This window comes from Caretta caretta, chromosome 21 (assembly GCF_965140235.1).
Source record: "Caretta caretta isolate rCarCar2 chromosome 21, rCarCar1.hap1, whole genome shotgun sequence".
NCBI classification, from domain to species: domain Eukaryota; kingdom Metazoa; phylum Chordata; order Testudines; family Cheloniidae; genus Caretta; species Caretta caretta.
This window is the reverse complement of record NC_134226.1, coordinates 13321373-13342901: the sequence shown is the minus strand read 5'-3', so window position 1 is coordinate 13342901 and position 21529 is coordinate 13321373. Positions and strand designations below refer to the sequence as shown.

Genomic DNA, 21529 nt, shown 5'->3' with positions numbered 1-21529 from the left:
TTCCTGGATGTAAAATGTTTTGGAAGATATTTCAAATATAAGCAGACACAGAATATTTTCAAACCTACATTAGAATATTTACATACTATATTCAGATATAATATAGTCACACAATTCTCCCCCCTCTCCCCCACAACACACTTATCACGGATACCAACACGTTGCACACTCTGCACTAGCATGGGGGGGGGGGGGGGGGAAATCAGCCTAATTTTGTCTTTGTTTTTGCAAAAAGTTGCAAATCCTTAATTTTATTCTAACACAAATTTATAGTGGCTACAGGAGGACAGTTTAAAACAAATCCAGATGTTTCTAAATCATTTAAAAACTGCATAATTTGTAAGGGTAGAATGATTGTCTTCTCATTCTAGTTTATTAATTTTTTTTTCCCCCACACATCAGCAGAGTTGGGTCTCATCTGCCTATTCTGAGATCATCAGAAAAAACATCAGTGAAGGAGACTGAAGGGGCTGAGATGTTATATACAGAGCCAGGCGAGGGAGGGTGCTCTCAGATCTCATCAGGAGGAGAGCAAGGAGAAAGGGGACAAGGACTTCAGACTTCGCGCTGTTATTCTGGCACGCCAGAGAGAGAAGAGTTTCCTTATTTTCCTAGTCACCATGAAAACAGTCATCCAAATCTTGTGCTTCTTCCTTTTAATAACTTTTTACAAATGTGCAGTCATCACTGGGGTAAGTCTGACTTTCTTGCCTATCTAATGTGACATCTGAACATGTCAGAGATCTTGTATTCCTTCCGAGATGTGGGTGCTACAAGATTCCCTAAGATTGGAGAAGATAATTGCATCTTCTAGCAGTGAAAATATTTATTTTCTGAAATTCAGAAAAGAATTTCCTCCTGAATGCTCAAATAAGAATACATACAGCAAAAATTTATACTGTGCTTATATCTTCAAAGCGTGTCTTTATATTAATTATAATGAAATATCATTGTGTGTGTGTATTAACAGCTCACTTTTTGGTCCCAACATATCAGTGATAAAAAATAAGCAATCCTAAACCCAAGAGAAATGCTTGCACGGTTTTAATTTTCTGTTTCTGATGGAAACTTAGTTTGAATTAAATCAACATTCCTCCAGCAGCACTTGATGCCCAGTGAATCTGAAAGTGACACTGACTATAAACAAAAGTGAAACAGACTTGATTCCCCCACCCCTACATTTCAGCAGAAAGTTCTAGAAAAAAATAGAAATAGAATAAATACGGAAAAATGGGTTATGATTTTTACATTTGTTTGGTTTCTGTAGAGGTTTATTAGTAACACAAATAATGGTTTTACTTGTACATGATTTTTTTGAGCTGTGATCACTCGTATCTAATTACATTATTTCCAAAGTGAGACAAGGCTAGCTGAAGGATAAAAAGTACTGGATTTTTGTATGAGTTAGACTAAACGCTAAATTCTTACTCACTGATCATCTTTTGTACTCTATCAGCTATGAACCCACAGAGAGAAATGTATGCAGATAAAAAGCAGGCGGGGGAATCATAAGCGCTTATTCATAACACTATAGTGCCATAAACTGGTATTTGAGTCAAAGAGGGGAGGAGAGAAATATTAAAAAGTTTTCAAGCTGAGAAAAATGTCAAGTTCTAACACAACACAAAGGTCAGGACATGTTAATAGACAGCCCCAAACTGGCCCATGAGCATTTTGGGGGCTTTGATCCTAGGAGGTACTGAGCATCCCAAACCGTCACTGACTTCACTAGATGTGAGAGGAGCACAGCACCTTCAGACAGAGGCCCTGATCTTCAGCTGGCATAAGCAGTCCTAACGCCACTGAAGTCAGCGTCGCCTATCTGCCCCAGCATCCTAATTAATGTCAGTCTCATTAATTTATACCCAGAGAAAAAAAATCCAAATTTAAAGAGAAAAGGAGAGAGGCCAAGAGTCCAAGCAATATATCCTAATTTATTTAAATAGTGTTAATTTGTGTTGGAGGTATATACATTCTGCTTTTGTGAGAGCATATTATTAAACTGCTCTTGGGTTAGAGTGAACTCTGAGCTGTTGGAGGGGCCTGGCTGAAGTCAAAGCACAGAGGAATAGTGAAATTCCTGAGCATCACTCCAAAGCCCCTTATGTTACTTTACATTTCAGAGTCCTGGCTTCCCTTGTTTTCCATTTCAGAGACATGAATTCAGAAAAGGATTAAAATACGAAAAAGCAGATTCACTCTCTCATGAAAGAAAGCGAATCCTAGAATATCCCTTTCTTCTCCCTGCAAATAAAATTTGTAGTGGAGACTTCTTATGCCCAAAGAATTGTTTAAAGAAGAGAGCTTCATTTCAAAAAAGGAATGTACAAAATATAATTCACACCTGCCTTTCTGTGCAATTTCAGCCTGATCCTGGTCCCACAGCTGGGAGTTTTACCATTGACTTAAACAGGATCAGCATCAGGCTCTCCTTCTAAAAGGTTTAAAGTTTTTACACTTTACTGATCAAATCTAGCTTGTTTTAAAAATTGAAACTTTTATAGTTCCTCTCTCTCAATACACACATGTAAATACTCCAGGAGATTGCAATTCTATCCCACTGGTTTCTGTTATGAGCTCCACTATTCTTCCTTTATAAAAAAAAAAAAATCTAGTGGCTATTCTTAGTCTGATAAAGCCACACAGAACAAAGGCCTTTTTCACTTCATTTCATCAATTCCCAAATGGTACTCTAAAAAATGAAAAGTTAGACCTAGAATTATGACACTCCACCACCAAGTAAACTGTAAAGATTCTCCAAAGCAGCAAAAAAACTCCCACTGATTTCAGTGGGACCACTTGTGAAATAAACGACCAGGCACCTTGAGGGAGGGGATCTGATTCTAGCCACACATGTAATTTCAGCAGCTGAGAAGCTAAAACCTGCCGCCCTGTCTCAGGCAAATCTCCCACTGACTGGTATCAGCTTGCTCGGTATTAGCCAAATGTCTCAAACATGGAGCATTTTGGAGCAAGTGGAGCATTTTGTCACGCTGCATTGTACAGTAGCTTGGTGATTTTGGATACAGGAAACAAATGCTAGGTAGGGATCCACTTGTGTCTTTGATTTGAAAAGTGCCCCTACTTTCCAAAGTTCAAATCTGTGCAGATTGTCAAAAAAAAATAGCTTGCTTTAGCTCTAAGCGTTTCCTAGAATATAGCTCTAAGCTCTAAGCGTTTCCTAGAATATTTGAGCCTAGAACCATGACCTTCTGGTACACGTTCCCGGTTCCAAGCTTTCATTCTCTAGAATCTGGGAGCCAAAAACTGAAAGATTTGGGGCCAGATCCTCAGCTGGTGTAAATCAGCATGGCTGTTAGTTTCAGTGGGAGCAACAGTGATTTCCGCCAGGGTCCTGATCCCTGACTGTAATGCAAACGAATAAGTGACTATTTTATTATGTAGCCATTGGTTTAATGCTGAACTCAGCATGGCTGGCTTCCCTAGCTCACCTCGTGCATCACCTGTCAGCCTCAGGAGCACAAAGACCTTTCCTCCCTGTTGGCATCTGAGTCCTGAACATGTCAGAAGAGCTTGTGTAAAGCCCTTCTAGCCAGAATTGGATTCTCACTCTCACCACAAGCCCTCATCAACTTAACGTGAGATATGTGGCTTTTAAAGAGTCTCTTGTTCCGATTAAGAATAGATGCTTGTCTTTGAAGCACTTGCCAGTGCAGCTTGACTTATTTACCTGTCGCCCTGGAGCAGGCATTTCCCCTGCTCACAGTAAAGCTGATCTGAATGCACCTCCGGCTAATTGGTGTTTGTTTTGCCTCCCCGTTAGGCTTGCGAGAGGGATCTGCAGTGTGGAGCCGGGACATGCTGTGCCATCAGCCTGTGGCTTCGAGGACTCAGGATGTGCACTCCGCTGGGACAGGAAGGAGATGAATGCCACCCATTCAGTCACAAGGTATGCCCTTAACCCTTTCACAGCCTCGTCTAAGCAATGGCCCAGGGGCTGATCTTTTTCAATACTGCTGCAGCTATATTTTCTAGAGCAACTCTTTGTTGGGAGGGATGAGTTCAAAGGTAGTATTTTTTTTTTAAAATGGCACATCACATTAGTCTAGGCAGTGCTATAACCCTGCTAACCAGATCCTGTAAGGTATGTTCATGGCATACACAGAGAATTCTCTTGCGGGAAGGTTGCAACGTAACATTACCTTATTTCTCAAAATTCAGATTGATAAACATAGAAGAACCCAGAACAGAGAGAGAGAAAACAGGCTGCTCCCTAAAACAGAGGCACAACTCATCCCATCTTATTCTAGACTGGCTCTCTGCAGACTTCCAATTGCAGACTTCCCTACAGACCCCCCGCCCCCAGCCTACTAGCAAGACAAGGAAACCCCTTAGGATTTAAAGTGACAGCTTGTAATTTTTACAGTTTAACATATCACACTGTAATCTGAAGGACTTTCAGGGATCAGGGTGCACGATGCCATCCATCTGTGGATGTATACTCCAGTGGGGCAGGCACTGGTCTGGGACTCAAGCAGTCTGGGCTCTGCTCTCAAATGGAGAGAATCCCTGCATGACATGTGGTGCCTAATCTGTGCCTCAGTTTCCCCCTATCTGCACCAGCACACAGAGGCTTATCCAAACATGCAGAGCTGAAAAGAGAATCCAGGAGTCCTAACACCCAGCTTCCCCTATCATGACCACTCACGCTTCCAGCCAGATCCTCAAACAGCACTCTACTAACATCAACCTGTCAAAGCTTCTACAGGTCACTGCTGGCCTATGGCCAGCGCTGTACAAGCCTGTTTAACAGCTCAAGTCATGCTGTGCACGTGGCTCCAGGGGGCTCAATCTGTGCTTTCAGTTTATTTAAAGAAAGGTGCTTTTGTCACTTGAGATTTAATTCTAAATACTCAACAAAGCAAACCAGAAGCCAGGATAACGTCCGTGAACCTTCAGAACTCTGTGGCCTTGTCCAGCACGCAACACAAAAGCTTTAGCATTACCCCAAAGTGGAAGTACTTAGCACCAGTCGCTAAGGCCTTTGAGGGACTCTGCTAATAACTCCTCAGACATTGATCTCTTAGGAGGGAGACTCAGTAAATAATGCAGGGCTTTCTGCCCAGGATCAGCCTGCAGGAGATGGAGAAAGATTCAGAAGGGAATCAGACTTTATTAAAATCACCGCCAAGGGGAAATAAAGATACATTCTCGAGGCTTAAATTTCATAAGGGATTGTTTTGAAAAGACAGGAGATAAATGTCTGTCACCTCACCTTCCCATTTAATACCAGAAAGGAGGGAGAGAAGATGGGGGATGAGAAGGACAAATGGAGGAGAGGCGAAGGAGGAAGTTGAAGACATTGGGGAATCCAGGCCCTTTCCACCCTGGCTGTTCCAATGGTGAATCTCATGGTGTCCCCTAATTTTCAGCAAAAACAGGTAACAGCTAAACGATGGCTGCTCATAGCCAAAGGATAGTTTATCCCAATAATTTGTCCTGCTCAGCTCCTTTCATTATTGAGGACCTCCATGTGCTGTATAAGTCTCCCTCTGAGGGAGGCATTATCCTCGTGTTAAAGCTAGGGGAAACTGAGGCACAGAGGTCTAGATTCTGCAACCTTTATTCAATGAGACCACTCCTGTAATGGCTGCATAATCAGAGGCTCCAGGCCAGTATCGCCAAGGACACAGCTGGGGCCAGCATGATAAGCTGTTGCAGAAATCTGTCCATTTATTCTACCGCCCAAATGGATGCCACGTTCTTTTGAATGTCTAGCCCTAAGTGGCTAGCCCAGGATCAGAGAGATGAGATGGGCAAGGCGATAGCTTTTATTGGACCAACTTCTGGGGCGGGGCGGGGGGGAAACAAGTTTAGCAACTGTGGCTCAAAAGCGTGTCTCTCTCACCAATTAGAGATATTAGCTCACCCATCTCATCTCTCTGATGTCCTGAGACCAACACAGCTACAATCCTGCATAGCCTAGACTCATGCAGCCCCTGCTGGAGTTAGGAATAGAATCAAGGGGTGAAATCCCAACACCCCCAACCAAATCAACAGCAAAACCCCAGTTCACTTAAATGGGGCCAGGATTTCACACTGAATTTGCAAACCCCCCAGCCACTACTCTCTAGTGTGTGCTACATCCACCAGGAGATGGAGCAAGGACTCAGCAGTTCACATGGCAGGTGAAGGGTTAGAAGCAAATTTGAACCACCCTGGGGAAAGCAGAGAGCTTGCCCGAGATTATATGTTACAGAAAGAGACAAGGGGTTCCCAGGGCTCTCTAAATACATCAGGGGATAAACATCCAGGAGGGAGAAGAACCATTGAGGATAACGGACACCGTTGGTACAAGAACAACGGAGGATAAACTGTCCAGGAATAAACGGAGGCTGGAAATTAGAAGCAGGTTTCTAACCAGCAGAGATTCTGGAACCTCGCAGTAAAAGTAGTGGGGGGTCAAACAACCTAAGTGATTTGAAGGTGGAGTTTGGTCAGTAGATGAATGGGATTCTGATAGGGTTGCCTGTGACAGCAGGGACAGGATTTCATAATGCGGCAGGCCTATGTCCCTATGGATTCTCTAGTGTCTAGAGGCAAGGAGACAATCAGTATTCCCTTCACCCCAGAGATCCGGTGCAATTAGTCCCCCATTCACAAACACCCACACAACAGCACATCTTACTCCAAAACTTCTCCTCCCACTACACTTCACAGGACCTGATCTTGCTCTCACGCATGTCAGCAATCAGGACCGGCTCCAGCGGAATTGGAGAGGTGAGAGGAGAATCAGGAGCACCATGCATCACAGTTGAGTTAACTCTCATGGGGGAGCGATAGCTCAGTGGTTTGAGCATTGGCCTGCTAAACCCAGGGTTGTGAGTTCAATCCTTGAGGGGGCCATTTAGGGATCTGGGGCAAAAATTGGGGATTGGTCCTGCTTTGAGCAGGGGGTGGGACTAGATGACCTCCTGAGGTCCCTTCCACCCCTGCTATTCTCTGATTCTAGGATACTCATTGTGGGCAGGTCCCAATGCAGGCAGAATGGCCAACTTTAATGGAACTTCCCCAGCTCACACCAGCTGAGGGTCTGGTTCTCCGATCCCTGTGAGAACAGGGAGCAAGTTGAAGCTAGACAATTCGGTCTGGAAATAAGGCATTCATTTTTAACAGGGGAGGGTCATTAACCACCGAAACCATCTACCGAGGGTCACGGGGGTTCTCCATCACGGACCATTCTTAAATCATGATGGGTGTTTTTCTACCAGATCTGCTCCAGGAATTATTGGGATGCAGTTCTCTGGCCGAGGTGAGACAGGGGGTCAGACTAGAGTCTTGCCCCGGGAATCTCTAAATCTATGAAAAGTGAACTAAGGGAGCCGGTGAAGTGAGCGGTAGCTCACGAAAGCTTATGCTCAGATCAATGTGTTAGTCTCTAAAGGTGCCCCAAGTCCTCCTGTTCTTTTTGCGGATACAGACTAACACGGCTGCTACTCTGAAACCTAAGAGCAGAATGAGACAAAAACAGGAGGGGGGGCCTGCTGCAGACCCCAGCACCTCTGAAAGTCAAGCTGTTCTTATGTCACTGCCCACTGGGATTGTCAAAGGAGCCAAAGTGACTTTCAAGGGAAATTGGGTGCCTTAGCCCCTCCATCCCCACTTTAAAGGCCTAACTTCATGCACCCCAGTGTAAAAGTGGGGGAGGTTTAGATTGGATATTAGGAAAAACTTTCACTAAGAGGGTGGTGAAACACTGGAATGCGTTACCTAGGGAGGTGGTAGAATCTCCTTCCTTAGAGGTTTTTAAGGTCAGGCTTGACAAAGCCCTGGCTGGGATGATTTAACTGGGAATTGGTCCTGCTTCAAGCAGGGGGTTGGACTAGATGACCTTCTGAGGTCCCTTCCAACCCTGATATTCTATGATTCTATGAAAAATGCTGGTTCCTAGTTTCAAGGAACCTTCTTCTTCTCAACCTTCTTTTAGTTAGGCTAAACAAGCCAAGCTCCCTGAGTCTCCTTTCATAAGACAAGTGATCCGAGGAATGGAAAACTTGTCTTATGAAAGGAGACTCAGGGAGCTTGGCTTGTTTAGCCTAACTAAAAGAAGGTTGAGGGGAGATATGATTGCTCTCTATAAATATATCAGAGGGATAAATATCAGAGAGGGAGAGGAATTATTTAAACTCAGTACCAATGTGGACACAAGAACAAATGGATATAAACTGGCCACTAGGAAATTTAGATTAGAAATTAGACGAAGGTTTCTAACCATCAGAGGAGTGAAGTTTTGGAATAGCCTTCCGAGGGAAGTAGTGGGGGCAAAAGATCTATCTTGCTTTAAGATTAAACTCGATAAGTTTATGGAGGAGATGGTATGATGGGATAACATGGTTTTGGTAATTAAATGTTCATGGTAAATAGGCCCAATGGCCTGTGATGGGTTTTTAGATGGGGTAAGATCCAAGTTACCCGGGAAAGAATTTTCTGTAGTATCTGGCTGATGAATCTTGCCCATATGCTCAGGGTTTAGCTGATCGCCATATTTGGGGTCGGGAAGGAATTTTCCTCCAGGGTAGATTGGAAGGCCCTGGAGGTTTTTCGCCTTCCTCTGTAGCATGGGGCACGGGTCACTTGCTGGAGGATTCTCTGCTCCTTGAGGTCTTCAAACTACAATTTGAGGACTTCAATAGCACAGATATAGGTGTGAGGTCTTTTTTAGGAGTGGTGGGTGAAATTCTGTGGCCTGCATTGTGCGGGAGGTCGGACTAGATGATCATAATGGTCCCTTCTGGCCTAAATATCTATGAATCAAGGGAAAGAGGCAGCATTGTCCAATAGTGAAAGCAGTGGGCTCTGATGCAGGACCCTTGGGTTCTGTTCCCAGCTCAGCTCAGAACTCGACCTGCAATGCACTGCAAGGCACCGACTGAAGCTCCACTTGTCTACAGAGCACGGGGAGCATACACGGCTCTGTTCAAAACACGTACAGCGACAAGACCCCTATCCCTAAGGGGTGACAGCCTAACAGATGCATGCGAGATGTGAGAGGACAGCCCTAGCGGCAGACAGCGGGGAAGTGCTGGGCAGGGGGATCATGCTGGGAGGCCTGTGAATCTAGCATGTTTTAAGGGAGGATCCGAAGGAGAACTGTATTTATCCACCTGTACCATCAAGACACCTGACAGCACACGACCCCTCAATAGCCACCTGATGAGGCTCACGCTAGTTCCTCACCTGCCCTGACCCAGCCAATGGGAGTTGCACCTGCGGGCAGGGCAGCACATGCACCCCCCGGCCTCCCCTCAGGCTAGGAGCCGGACATGGCGGCTGCTTCCCGACCTGGGAGCCATGCGGCGTGGCGTGGCGGCTAACAGGGAGCTGCCAGCCCTGCTGTGTAGCATGGCAGCACCACCAACTGGACAGTCAACAGCCCAGGCGGCGGTGCTGACCGGAACCGCCACGATCCCTTTTTGACTGGGTGTTCCGGTCCAAAACCGGACACCTGATCACCCTACTCCCTGGAGTTGCCAGGCTAAATTCACTCATGACTGTAAGGAGTTCTGAGTTGAAAGCCTCAGCTGGCTGTGGTCCAAATGAGCTCCAAGAGGATACCCGAGTCAGGACCAAGCACCCAGTCCTGCAACCCTTTACTCTTGCTAGGAATCCCGTGGTCAGCAAGGGGACCCGTGCTGCCCATCAGAGCTACAGGATTAGGCCTTGATTTGCAGTGTTGCTCACTTTGACCATTTTATTGTCAGTCTGGTCGCAGCGGGTGTTTTCTCACAAGGCCCCAGCTCTTGGAGTCATGCCATTATGGGAGAACCTCAACTTCCATTTTAAAATTAGGCAGTTGCTAACCCCCATGGTTAGAGAGAAAAGCTGGTTAAACAAGACCTGGGCGCCCCCGAAAGCTCAGACACTAGGAGGCTAATTAAATAAGCCAATACTTTTTAAAAAGGCCTGTGATTTGTCAAGTCAAGTCCCTGAGTTTTGTGGGCTTGAGTCCTGAGTTTTGAGCACTTGGCGTTGACAATACTGTGCCTGACCAGTCCTATTGAAGCCGGTGGGGATTACTCACATGGCCAAAGTTATCCATTAGCTTAAGTGCTTTGCTGGATTGGGACCAGAGTAAAGAACTTCAGGATTTGGCCCATTGTCACTGGACATGAAACACCTACAGGAAGACAGGGAGGAGTCTGTTTCACCCAGCCAAGGATTTTCCTAGCATTGCTCTGTGGTTGAAGTTCTGACATTCTTTGCGGTGTCTTTTGTCTCTTCCATTTTCTGCTGAAGGTCCCTTTCCTTGGAAAACGCCAACACCACACCTGCCCGTGTTTGCCAAACTTTATATGCTCCAGGTTCATTGATGGCAGATTCCGGTGTTCAGTAGACTTCAAGAACATAGACTTTTAGCAAACAGGATGGAGCTTCAGAGCCCTTCCCAGCTGGAGGACCGGGCAGCACTGCTCTCTGAAATGAGCACCACCCAACACCTTTTTTAATTTCTCTTCACCACCACCAAGTATTCTACAGTGAGTGTAAAGACAAAACACAGGTAGAGGGAGATTTTCAAAGGCACAAATAACATTGAGCACTGATTAAGCACAGCCTTCAGTAGATCTCAAAATGCATTACTAAAGAGGTTAGGATCATTATCCCCATTTTATAGCTGAGAAAACTGAGGCACAAGTAGGCAAAGTGACTTACCCATGGTCACTCAGCAGACCAGTGGCAGAGACAGGAATAGCACCTTGGTCTTCTGAGTCCACATCCAGTGCTTTGTTCACTAGCCTGTGTGCACTCACCTAACTCCCATTGACTTTCAATGAGCTGGGTGCCTAACTGCCCTTTGAAAATCTCCAACATCTTCTGAAAATGTCACTCTGCATGTAAAAAGAAGTGGGGGATGCTGTCAACAATACTTCAGACCCAACATTTATTTTATATAACGGAACGAAGGGGTTTTACTAGAAAGAAAGGTTTTCAGGATTAAAAAACCCTCACTCATATGGTTAAGTGCTTACTCACCCAAATAACCCCTGTGCTGTTATTCTTAGTAAGGCATGGAGCTTATGCTTAACAGTTATGGGATGCTTGAATAAAAAGAATATAAGACCAGAGGCAGGCTGCAGCTTATGGCATCCACTGTCTGATCTGCTCCGTGCCATCTACACCAGAGCGCCACCTTGCAAAAGGAGGAGGAACTTTGGCCTCTGTAGTCAAACCCCACATCCCTGCACACCAACAGCAGCTGCTCCACGCAGTCCTGTTGTATCCAGTGGGTCTACTCTGGGAGTAAGTACTGATCAGGGTTTTACAATCAGACTAGTGCAGGGGAATAGGAACTGAAAATAAACAGCAGGTGAAATTAACCAGCCGAGTTTCATTAACCAACCACAGTGAAATGCTAAGCTGAACAGCAGCTCTGTGGAGCTCAAAAACTTGTCTCTGTCGCCAAGCAGAAGTTGGTCCAATAAAAGATTACCGTGTGTGTGAGATCCTGGGACCCACACAGCTACTCCAACATTGCAAACTAAATAGTGTACATTCTCCCCCCCCCCCGCCCCATTTCATTTTTGAAAGTCTCAGCTGGTCAGAGAAACTTTCATAGAACCATATTTTGAGAGAACATACAGGTCCATCAAATCAAAATGCTTTGCGAAATTTGGTTGCAGTGGAATCTCCTTTTAGAAGGGAATTGGAAAAAAGCTCCAACATTATCAAAATGGGAAAGACATTTTCAGAATAAAATCTTTTGATTTTTTGTTTTGTGGTGACTTGTCATTAAATTTTATTATATTAAAATATAATAAAGAATCAAAATTAAACAACTGTGTCAATTTATTGTTTAAAATCAACCTGAAATGATTGTGTCATGAGAATTTCAATATGGTGGGTTTTTACTCTGATTTAGAACAAAGCTAAACATTGAAGTCTCAGAATCCTGCACAAAACAGAACTTCCATCCTCTGCACAGCTGTTAATCCAAGCTGTAATGATTAACAGTTAGGTTTTTAAGGATAGGACCAGATGCTAGCATCCACACACATGTTGTGTAGTAGCATACTCCACAAGCAGTCCTATTCATTCTTCATGGGATTGTTTGCAGAATCAGCTACTACTCAACATGGGTAATAGTGGAGAGACAGACTTTAAGACCAGAATGGACAATCGTGATCGTCTAGTCTGACCTCCTGCACACTGCAGGCCACAGAACCTCACCCACCAGTGCTGCCAGAGACCCCTATCCTCTGGCTGAGTTACTGAAGTCCTCAAATCGTGGTTTAAAGACTCCAAGTTACAGAGAATCCACCATTGACACTAGTTTAAACCAGCCCAACCCGTTTTTTATACTGTGTGTCCCTTTAATTATTGAACGGTTTGATTTCCCTTTAGGTGCTCACCCAGATACAACCTTTTATCGTAATGTTTCAGTTAAGTCTAGCATTTATTCACTAGGAGCTTGAACCAAAGTCCATTCAGGTCAGTTGCAGTATCTCCATTGACTTCAGTAGGTTTTGAATCAGTCCTTAGGGAAAGTATGTAATACAAAAAGGAAAGGTTTAGTTATTCACACCCTACTCAGCATCTGCGTAAGCTTCAGATATCCTATCATTACGATATCACAGGCTGGTCTTTACATTTAGGTCTGTCGAGCTCACTCCAAAAATATACTAAATACAATTAAATATTGTTCACTAATATATGTAGTACGTTACCTTCAGGAAATTTTATCAGTTCAGAGGCCTGTATGCACTTGCCCTTTTTACAGGCCTGTTTAAGATCCTTCTGTGTCATTTGACCTTGATTTCTGGTTAATTTTAGCAGCTATTGCAAAATGGAGGTTTGTTTCCAAGAAGATAGAAGCAATGCAAAAAACTTTTTTGGAATGGATTCAAAAACCCTGTTCACTGGGAAAATAACATTCTGCTTGTAATATGTACGTGGGAAACCTGTGTGTTTGACTGTATTATGATAAACATACAATGGTAAAACTGTGTTTTGAGGTCTCAATTTTTATGCCATCTAGTTCAGCACTAGACCATTCATTTGTATTACGGTAGCACCCATAGGGCTGCAACTGCTGTTAGGACCCTGTTATTCTTTACAACTATAGAAAGAAAGACAGTCCTTGCTCAGAGTTTACAATCTAACTAGACAAGGCAGGCAAAGGGTGAGAGAAAGGCTGTATCTGTCTCTTTCCACTTAATTTTATCTGGAACATCAGATGAGATATTGAGTTTGCAGAGTCTTATTGACTAGGATACATCATCTTTAGTGTTATAATAGGTGAGCGGGCTGATGTGATACTTATCTGGCACTTTTCTGGGGACATGCCATGTGGATCCTAGTTCATTGTTGGAACCAAATAAAATAAGCGTTAGTGGAACGATTCTCTGTATGTACTAAAGAACTAAAGGGCTTGGCTTGAGCTAAAGGAGTAAGACCATTAGATTGTTGCAGAAGTAGGTTGTTACCCTATGATGGACCAGCTGCTAGAGCAGAACGTGACAACACATACCCTGCTAGTGAGTTTCTCATTTTGTTTTGCACACCAAGATACACTTTCAGAGCCAGATTCTCTGCTGGTGTAAATGGAAGCAACTCCATTGAATTCAAGGGACCGCTATCCACTTACCCCTGTAGAATTTTGCATTCAGTCGGAATGACTGTTTTAAAACTAAAGAAAACAGCAACAAGAATGAACAGAAGTAAAGTTTGGGGTGGGAGTGAGAGAGAGAGAGAGCACGGTGCGTGACCCCCCTCTAACAAGCTGCAGTAATACTGAGAACAAAATGGGCACTGTCGCAGCACATAGGTGGAGTTCTTTGATATTCTAAAAAGTGCACTGTGCAGAAAAAGGAGTAATACAGTTTCACAATGACATACACCCCCATAAGGGTGTATGGTCTTTAAAGTCACTGTGACGGGGTTAGGACTCACCACCACTGGCACCTCCTGCTGGTTGCTCTGGGAATTAGCTCTGTCCAGTCACAGAGCACCTTTTTCGCATGGTGCCTTGCCCTTCGTCTGCTCTGCTGCTTCAGGGATCCTTGTTGCTCCCCGCTCAGCAGCATCCTCTTCAGGACACTGCCCTCCGGCAGTACCCACTGCTCCAGTCTCACCCCCTTCCGGGGTCTGGTGTTATCGGCAGTACACGATCTGCACCTTGTTGGAGTGGCTTGCTGCAGCCTCTAAGTCTAGCCCCTTATCACTGGGACCAGCCACAGCCTGGATGGGGCCACGCTCCTCTTCAGCCTGGTGTAGCACAAGGGGAAGGGGGGGGGAACCCAGGCCCACCTGCTACTCTGGGTCCCAACCCAGGGACCCTCTAGTGGCAGCCTCCCTGCCCTCCTTCTCTCCCCTTTCCTGCTATTGTCCCTGGGCCACTTCCCCTTCAGTCCTATGCACCTGCCTGGCCTAGGCCAGCAGCCTGGGTTTTCCTTGGCCAGAGCTCCCCAGCTCTGCTCTGTCCAAGGTGCTACCTTTCCACAAAGGAGCCTGTCCTCCTCCCTTACCAGTCAGGGAGAGACTGCCTGCTCCCTCCCTGGGCAGCCTTTATATATGGCTGAGCCTGGCTCAGATTAGCTGTCTCTCACTCAGCCTCTGATGGGCTCCTTAGCAGGCCTTCTCTGATTGGCCGCCCATGTGCACCGCTTCCCTGGCCTGCTGAAGCCCCACGTAGTAAAGGAGTGGGGCAGCCACCCCACTACAGTTACCCTAAGCTTAAATGAGACTAGGATCGTACCTAGGTCTCATGCCATCTGCACTGGGGTGAATTTCACTAGACATGAGGACTGGTTGTAAAACTGAGGGTTTTTAATTCCCCTGCCAGAAATTTCAAACAATACATTTGTTCAGGTTTTATTATTTTGTTTCTCCCCCATCCCCACACACGCTTGTCACAGGACGTTTGAAAAGTTTGGTTTTTGTTTCTTTTCAATTCTAATAAAAATTGTTGTTCCATTTCCGTTCTGGAAAAATATCAAGCCGAAAAGTGCACCTCAACCCTGAAAACATGGTTGCAGTTAAACATTTCCCATTGAAAAAAAAAATAAAATGTAGCCTGGAAGTGACATTTTCCTGTAAAACCCTGTTTTTCGGTCAAAATGTGGACAAGCTCTACTCGACATGCATAGCAGACATACCCGTCATCCTGAGTCACTTATCTTACTCCAGACGTTTTCCTTTATCGAACACATGCTTGTTTCTGTTGCCACCTCGTGGAGGGAGCATTTTATGTTTCAACCGTATTGAAGCGAAGACCCTGGAGAAGGTGGAATTATCCAGAAAGCTAATCTATGCATAGGTGCTGGAACTAGGGGGCTGCCACACCCCCTGGCTTCAAGTGGTTTCCCTCATATACAGGGTTTATGGTTTGGGTCAATGGCTCTCAGCCCGCCCCCCCCCCCATAAAAACTGTTCTGGCACGCGTGAATCTATGGCATTTTTATGAGCATCTCTGTATTATGAAAACCAACTAAAGTAGCAATGTTATAGCATTTAGACACCCAACATAGAGGAGACTGAATTACACAAACCCTTAAATAGATGGACACATGAATATGCTAGTCGCAGATTTACATTAGGACTGGAAAGGACCCAGAATACGGCATTTTCTAGACCATCTCCAATAGGTACCCATCAAGCAGAAACTTAGAGGTCACTAGCAATTTTGGTTCCACCATCTTTTTCAGAAAGGTGCGCTACTAAACATTGTATTCAGAGAAACTGATTGTAATGACAATACAGAAGATAAGGAGCTAACTAACAATAGTGTTATATACACCCACCTATAGGCCAGAATCCTTGGTATAATTCAGTCCTAAGCCTTTAAAACATGTAAGACAGCAGATGCTGTCTGTTTCACACATAGGAGATGTAGGTTGAGTCACTATAACTGCTAACTAGTTAGATTTAATGACATACTCTTCCTAAGTTGTGAAGTAACTTCCTCTTTTACCTTTGTCTTCAATTTTACAAGCTTTAAACTTATCATTTGTAACAGAGATACTGCATCAAATAGTATGGCTTGATCTACTGCAGGGGTTCTCAAACTGGGGGTCGGGATCCCTCAGGGGGGTCATGAGGTTATTACATGGGTGGTCGTGAGCCGTCAGCCTCCACCCCAGACCCTGCTTTGCCTCCAGCATTTATAAGGGTGTTAAATATATTTAAAAGGTGTTTTTAATTTATAAGGAGGGGGGTCACACTCAGAGGCTTGCTATGTGCAAAACGTGCAAAGATCATCTAAAGAGAGCAGGAGATAAAATTGTCTTGCCCTTCATTTCCTTTACTTTTATTAAAAAATGCCCCAAACATTTCATTGGGCCTACTTTTTTAAAAAATAAACTTTTCTGATTAGCTGAAAATTCCAAACCGTTTTGGTTCAACCCAAACAGATTCCCACCCTCACCCCCCCTGTTTTTCAGGGCTGCCAGTGAATCGAAAAATCAGTTATTTGCCCAGCTCTAGTCAGGACCTAAACCTGGACAGTTTTGAAGATAAAAATCAACACCATGAAATGCACCCAGAAATGAATGTAAAGCCGGGGGGAGAATTAGTGTAATATGCTCCCCACACAGTGGTCCACTGAATGGGGAGAGACATGTTCTGCAGTAGCTGTAGCCTCTGAATGGTCTTCAGAAGTAAGTGCTATAAATAAACAAGAACCTAATAAATAAGTGCTTCTGAATTCTACGGTGATGCTCCCAAACACTGCAGCTTCTGACAGGGTAAGGACACGTAGGACACAAAGTAGTAACCCTGTCTGGGGCTCGGACAGTGGATAAATTATGGCAAGGCCTGGATCAGAGAGAAATATCGAACCAAACGCAGATGGAAAGAGGTGCTTTATCACCCCCAAGTGATGCTACCTGAGACTGCAGGAGGAATCAGGGATCCAGACCCATCTATAGCCTGTGGTGAAGATAGGGAGAGGTAAGTCCCCAGCTGTACCATACTCTCTAGATGTTTCAGCTGATCTATCAGCATCATCTTCATTTTGTTCAGCCTTAGATTTAGCCAGATTTCTATCAGCAATTCCCCCAAGCTCACCCAGGCCCTGGGATACCTGGGAAATCACACTATCTTTACAACATGAGGGGGACACGTAGAATCTGGTTGGAGCTCCGAAGAGAAAACCCAAGGGATGGATGAGCAATTACGCACATCCATCCTTTGTGTGAAAAAAGAACAAACAAACAATGAAGCAAGAACCCATGTTCTCCTGCCAGGGAAATCAATAGAACTTCATCATCATCAAGGGTATCAAAGGCTGCTATCTAGAGGTTAATTGCATTGTTTATTGACATGCCAAGCTCAGTTCTTCTGCACTTACGTGTCACTTGCTATTTAATGTTCTCTTTGTGTCTTTGCAAACCCAGGTTGCTTCCGATATACCAGAAAAGTTTTCCCTCTTTGAAAGTCATCAAATGCATGCCTGGGATTGAAGTGGAAAGCTCCACATCTCATTATAAATTGATGTTCTAGTTATTAATATTTGATGCAAAAAATTGTGCATGTAATATCTATATAAAAAAATCCAGCCTCAAACCACCAAGTAAATTAGCCTCCGCATTTTATCATGAGTGCATTTGCTTCACTTCATGCACTGCAAGAATTGGTGAACCCAGAAACAGTAAAAACCAGTTAGCAAAAGAGAAATCCACCTGGTCTTGCTTTAGTTCATTCTGGGCCCAAACCTGGTTGAATTTGGTGGAGGGCTGACAGGATCAGGCCCTCAGACTCAGGTTGTATCTACTCTGCAGTCAGAAGCGAGACCGTAAAACTCGCCTGTGTTAAATAGTCCTGTGATGCTCGTAAACCTTCCCAAGCTTCATAATGGCCACATCTCCCCACTAGAGAAGCTACATTCAATCCCTGAACAATATATAAACTTTGCATTTATAATTCAGTGGACTCCAAAACTATTTAAACTCAATTCAGTAACATCTCCCAAAGATATTGCAGGAAATTGCCATATCTGTCACAATGAATCTGTTACAGGCCTAGCTGCAGAATCTTGCTTCTTTAATTCAAGCTGTAGCCGCTAATGCTTTTAGCTCTGGAGGTGCCAGGTTCAATCCCAGCTGCGCTGGCCAAGGTGGCAGCCATCAGATAAATGGGGGACTGTCTGGGCTTCGAGTCACTGTGTATCTCAGATGAGCTTCCTTTAGTAGCCTTATTAAATTACTGTATGTGTGAATGTCCCATGGCAGAACCTGCCCCACAAAATGCATACAATATTGAGCTAAGGTCCAAACCCTGAGCCACTTGCTCAGACCTTTAGATTACTCACTCCTGGAACGAGAGTACAAAAACCACAAGGCTAGGGGCCTAGCCTCTATTCACTAGTTCCACTCTAGCCCCTCTTTACTCCAGAGAATGATTTTCAAACCTGGCGTGACTGACCCATTGCTTAAGCATCCCCCATTGACATCAGTGGAGTGACACCCGCTTTTATAATAGTCCGCGCCCATGGAAAGGATCTCAGGGCTGGTCTGCATGGTAAAGTTATACCGGTAGACGCTAATATGCAAATTTAAAGTGATGCAGTAATATCAGTGTAACCTTCTATGTACACACACTTATTCCAGGAGGTGTCTTTTTTCAGTTTAGTTTGTTAGTTGGTTCCGTTTATACCAGAATCAGATAGGGGATTATGTCAACATAACTATACCAGTATAATTCTACTGGTAAAACTCTCCCATGTAGACAAGGCCTCATTCTCTCTCAAATTCTATAAGCTTTACAACAGTCTCTATAGAGCCCTGTTACTTATCGCCATTCAAGTCACTGGGTAGGACACACACGGCCAGATTCTCAACTTGTGTAAGTTGTTGTAACTCAGTTAAAGTCAATGGAGCTAGGACCAGCTGGGGATCTGGCAATGGCACCTGTTCCAAAGCCACTGAAAGACTCCCATTCGCTTCAACGGACTTTGGATCAGATTTGTATCGGTGCCTTTAGACAGGTCCAGCTCCTGAAGTCCGTGCTGGGTCAGATCTCTCAGTGCAGTCGGCGGGAGCCGGCATGAGTAAGGGCAGAACATACAGTGAGCGAAAGGCTGAGGATCTGAGCCCGAGAACATGTGTTTGTGATCCATTATCAGGGTTTAATTCTTAGGAAAAAGTTCTAAAGCACCACCTGCATCGTTAAGATTTGAATCATTTCAAACTCAAGCACGCCCTTTGTTTTGGCAATTGCTCAGCATCACAGCAAATGGCCTGGCGATTGCCGGCTGCCAGGCGATTGCGGATACGGGCACTTTCCTCTGGGCTGTGCCAACACCTGCCATCAGCAGCATACAGAATGCCACAGGGGCCATGCCGGGCCGGATCCCTTCTTAAAAGCTTTGTCACGGCATCTATGTACTGCCCTGCAAAGGGGCAGGGTCCCTTCCCCATTCTCAGCAGGGCACGCCGACCCTGACTAAGCCTAGGCCTTGACTCCCTGCTAACTCCAAACCAGTAATGCAGCTTATACGTTAGCCCAAGCTTGGTTATTCCTAGCGTTTCCCTGCCAGACCGCCTCTGTCCTAGCTCCCTGGTTCCTGCTGGTCCAAAGAGCCACTTCCACTCCCCTTTGTAGCCTGACTGGAGTGAATGGGGCCTGCCTGCCAGTGTGACGCAGTAGTAATTACTCTACATTTAAACACAGGGTTTTAGTGTCTGAGTTTAGCCGCTCAGCGGAAGAGTCCAGCATTTCTAAACTGGGCTGTCATGGGGCTCACTCACCGCTAGGGCACCTCCTCCTGGCTGCTCTGGGGATTGGCTCCATCCAGGTCTGATGCTCCGTTCCTTTGTTTGCTCTGGCCACAGTTGCACACACTCTCTAGGAGTCAGCAAGCTCCCTCTTTCCTTCTTCATGGCTTGGCCCTCCAGCCAGTCACTACTTCTTTTCCTCTGCTGTGGGTAGCAAAGTCTCTCCTGGAAATCCTCTAACCTAAGACTATGCCACTTTCCCCATGGCAGGTAGGGGAACACAGGCCTGCCCACTGCCCCGGGCTCCAGCACAAGGATTCTCTATCCAGCAAGCAGAGTCTGCTTCTCCCAGACCTCATCACGCCTTCCCTGCTCGGTGTTCTAGCCAGACTCAAACTCCCAGAGATTAACTACAGGCTACTTCTCCTACAGCCCTTTCTAGGCTCAGCTTCTAGCTTTGTCCCAGGCAGCCTACAGCTGCTCAGCTGAACTTCATCTGTCCTTAGGCCTGCCAGCCTAATTCTCCCCTGGGTGCAGCCTACTAAGTTAATTAGCCCCTTCCAAGCTATCTTAACCCCTTCAGGTGAAATGTGGCATGAACACTCCATCACAAGGGTAAGTCTACACTGCAATACAAAACCATTGCACCAAGTCTCAGAGCCTGGGCAGCTGCCACGGGCTTGTGGAGTTCAGCCTGTGGGGCTAAAAACTGCAGTGTAGACATTCAGGCTCGGGCCGGAGCCCAGGCTCTGAGACCCTCCCCTCTGGCGGGGTCTCAGAGCCCAGGCTTCAGCTCGAGTCCAAATGTCTATACTGCAATTTTATAGCCCTGCAGCCCAAGCCCTTCAAGCCCAAGTCAGCTGGCTCAGGTCAGCCACAGCTGTGCCACGCGGGTCTATTATCACTGTGTAGACTTAGAGTCTGCCAGCCTGGGAGCGTCTATGAGCCCTGTTCCTTTTGTTCTCAGAGCTCCTGCTGTCTGTTACTCCTCCTGTGCTCCCTTATTGGGTTCTCTTGCTTTCATTCTTCTTGTTCCTGTCTGTCATCTTAAACAGCAATTGCCTCTGAAGTATTTTATAGCCCTTTGCAAATAAGTCTCTGTGCATGGAAAACCAGTAATACCCCATTCTGTTCCACCAGGGACGTCACTGGAGTTACACCAGTAGAACTGGAGTACTGTGTCTATTCGACATTGGTGAGGCCTCATCTGGAGTACTGTGTCCAGTTTTGGGCCCCACACTTCAAGAAGGATGTGGATAAATTGGAGAGAGTCCAGCGAAGGGCAACAAAAATGATTAGGGGTCTGGAACATATGAGTTATGAGGAGAGGCTGAGGGAGCTGGGATTGTTTAGCCTGCAGAAGAGAAGAATGAGGGGGGATTTGATAGCTGTTTTCAACTACCTGAAAGGGGGTTCCAAAGAGGATGGCTCTAGACTGTTCTCAATGGTAGGAGATGACAGAACGAGGAGTAATGGTCTCAAGTTACAGTGGGGGAGGTTTAGATTGGATATTAGGAAAAACTTTTTCACTAAGAGGGTAGTGAAACACTGGAATGCGTTACCTAGGGAGGTGGTAGAATCTCCTTCCTCAGAGGTTTTTAAGGTCAGGCTTGACAAAGCCCTGGCTGGGATGATTTAACTGGGAATTGGTCCTGCTTTGAGCAGGGGGTTGGACTAGATGACCTTCTGGGGTCCCTTCCAACCCTTATATTCTATGATTCTATGATTCTATGAACTAGGGGAGGAATTTGGCCCCAGACCATATTTTAACACTACATGATCTGAGTCCACTATTGGGCTTTTTGCGGCAAGGGGTTGGCTGAGGACCAGAAGGTCTGGGTATATTTGGCCAAACCGGA

General features: G+C 45.3%; 1 protein-coding gene across 1 annotated transcript; it reads left to right on the top strand.

Annotated features, from left to right (window-relative positions):
- The first annotated feature begins 520 nt into the window (after window positions 1-520).
- Window positions 521-11736, top strand: PROK1 (prokineticin 1). The gene is made up of 3 exons (XM_048826540.2): window positions 521-692; window positions 3785-3910; window positions 10258-11736. The coding sequence occupies exons 1-3, from the start codon at window positions 621-623 to the stop codon at window positions 10375-10377; spliced, it is 318 nt and encodes a 105-aa protein (XP_048682497.1). The 5' UTR covers window positions 521-620; the 3' UTR covers window positions 10378-11736.
- The last annotated feature ends 9793 nt before the right edge of the window (window positions 11737-21529 follow it).

What these genes read in the sequence shown, in the direction of transcription:
- PROK1 (XM_048826540.2), top strand. Translation starts at nt 621, where the DNA reads ATGAAAACAGTCATCCAAATCTTGTGCTTCTTCCTTTTAATAACTTTT. An exon ending in AATGTGCAGTCATCACTGGG is followed by an intron (nt 693 to 3,784) that starts GTAAGTCTGACT and finishes CCTCCCCGTTAG; the next exon opens with GCTTGCGAGAGGGATCTGCA. An exon ending in GCCACCCATTCAGTCACAAG is followed by an intron (nt 3,911 to 10,257) that starts GTATGCCCTTAA and finishes TTTCTGCTGAAG; the next exon opens with GTCCCTTTCCTTGGAAAACG.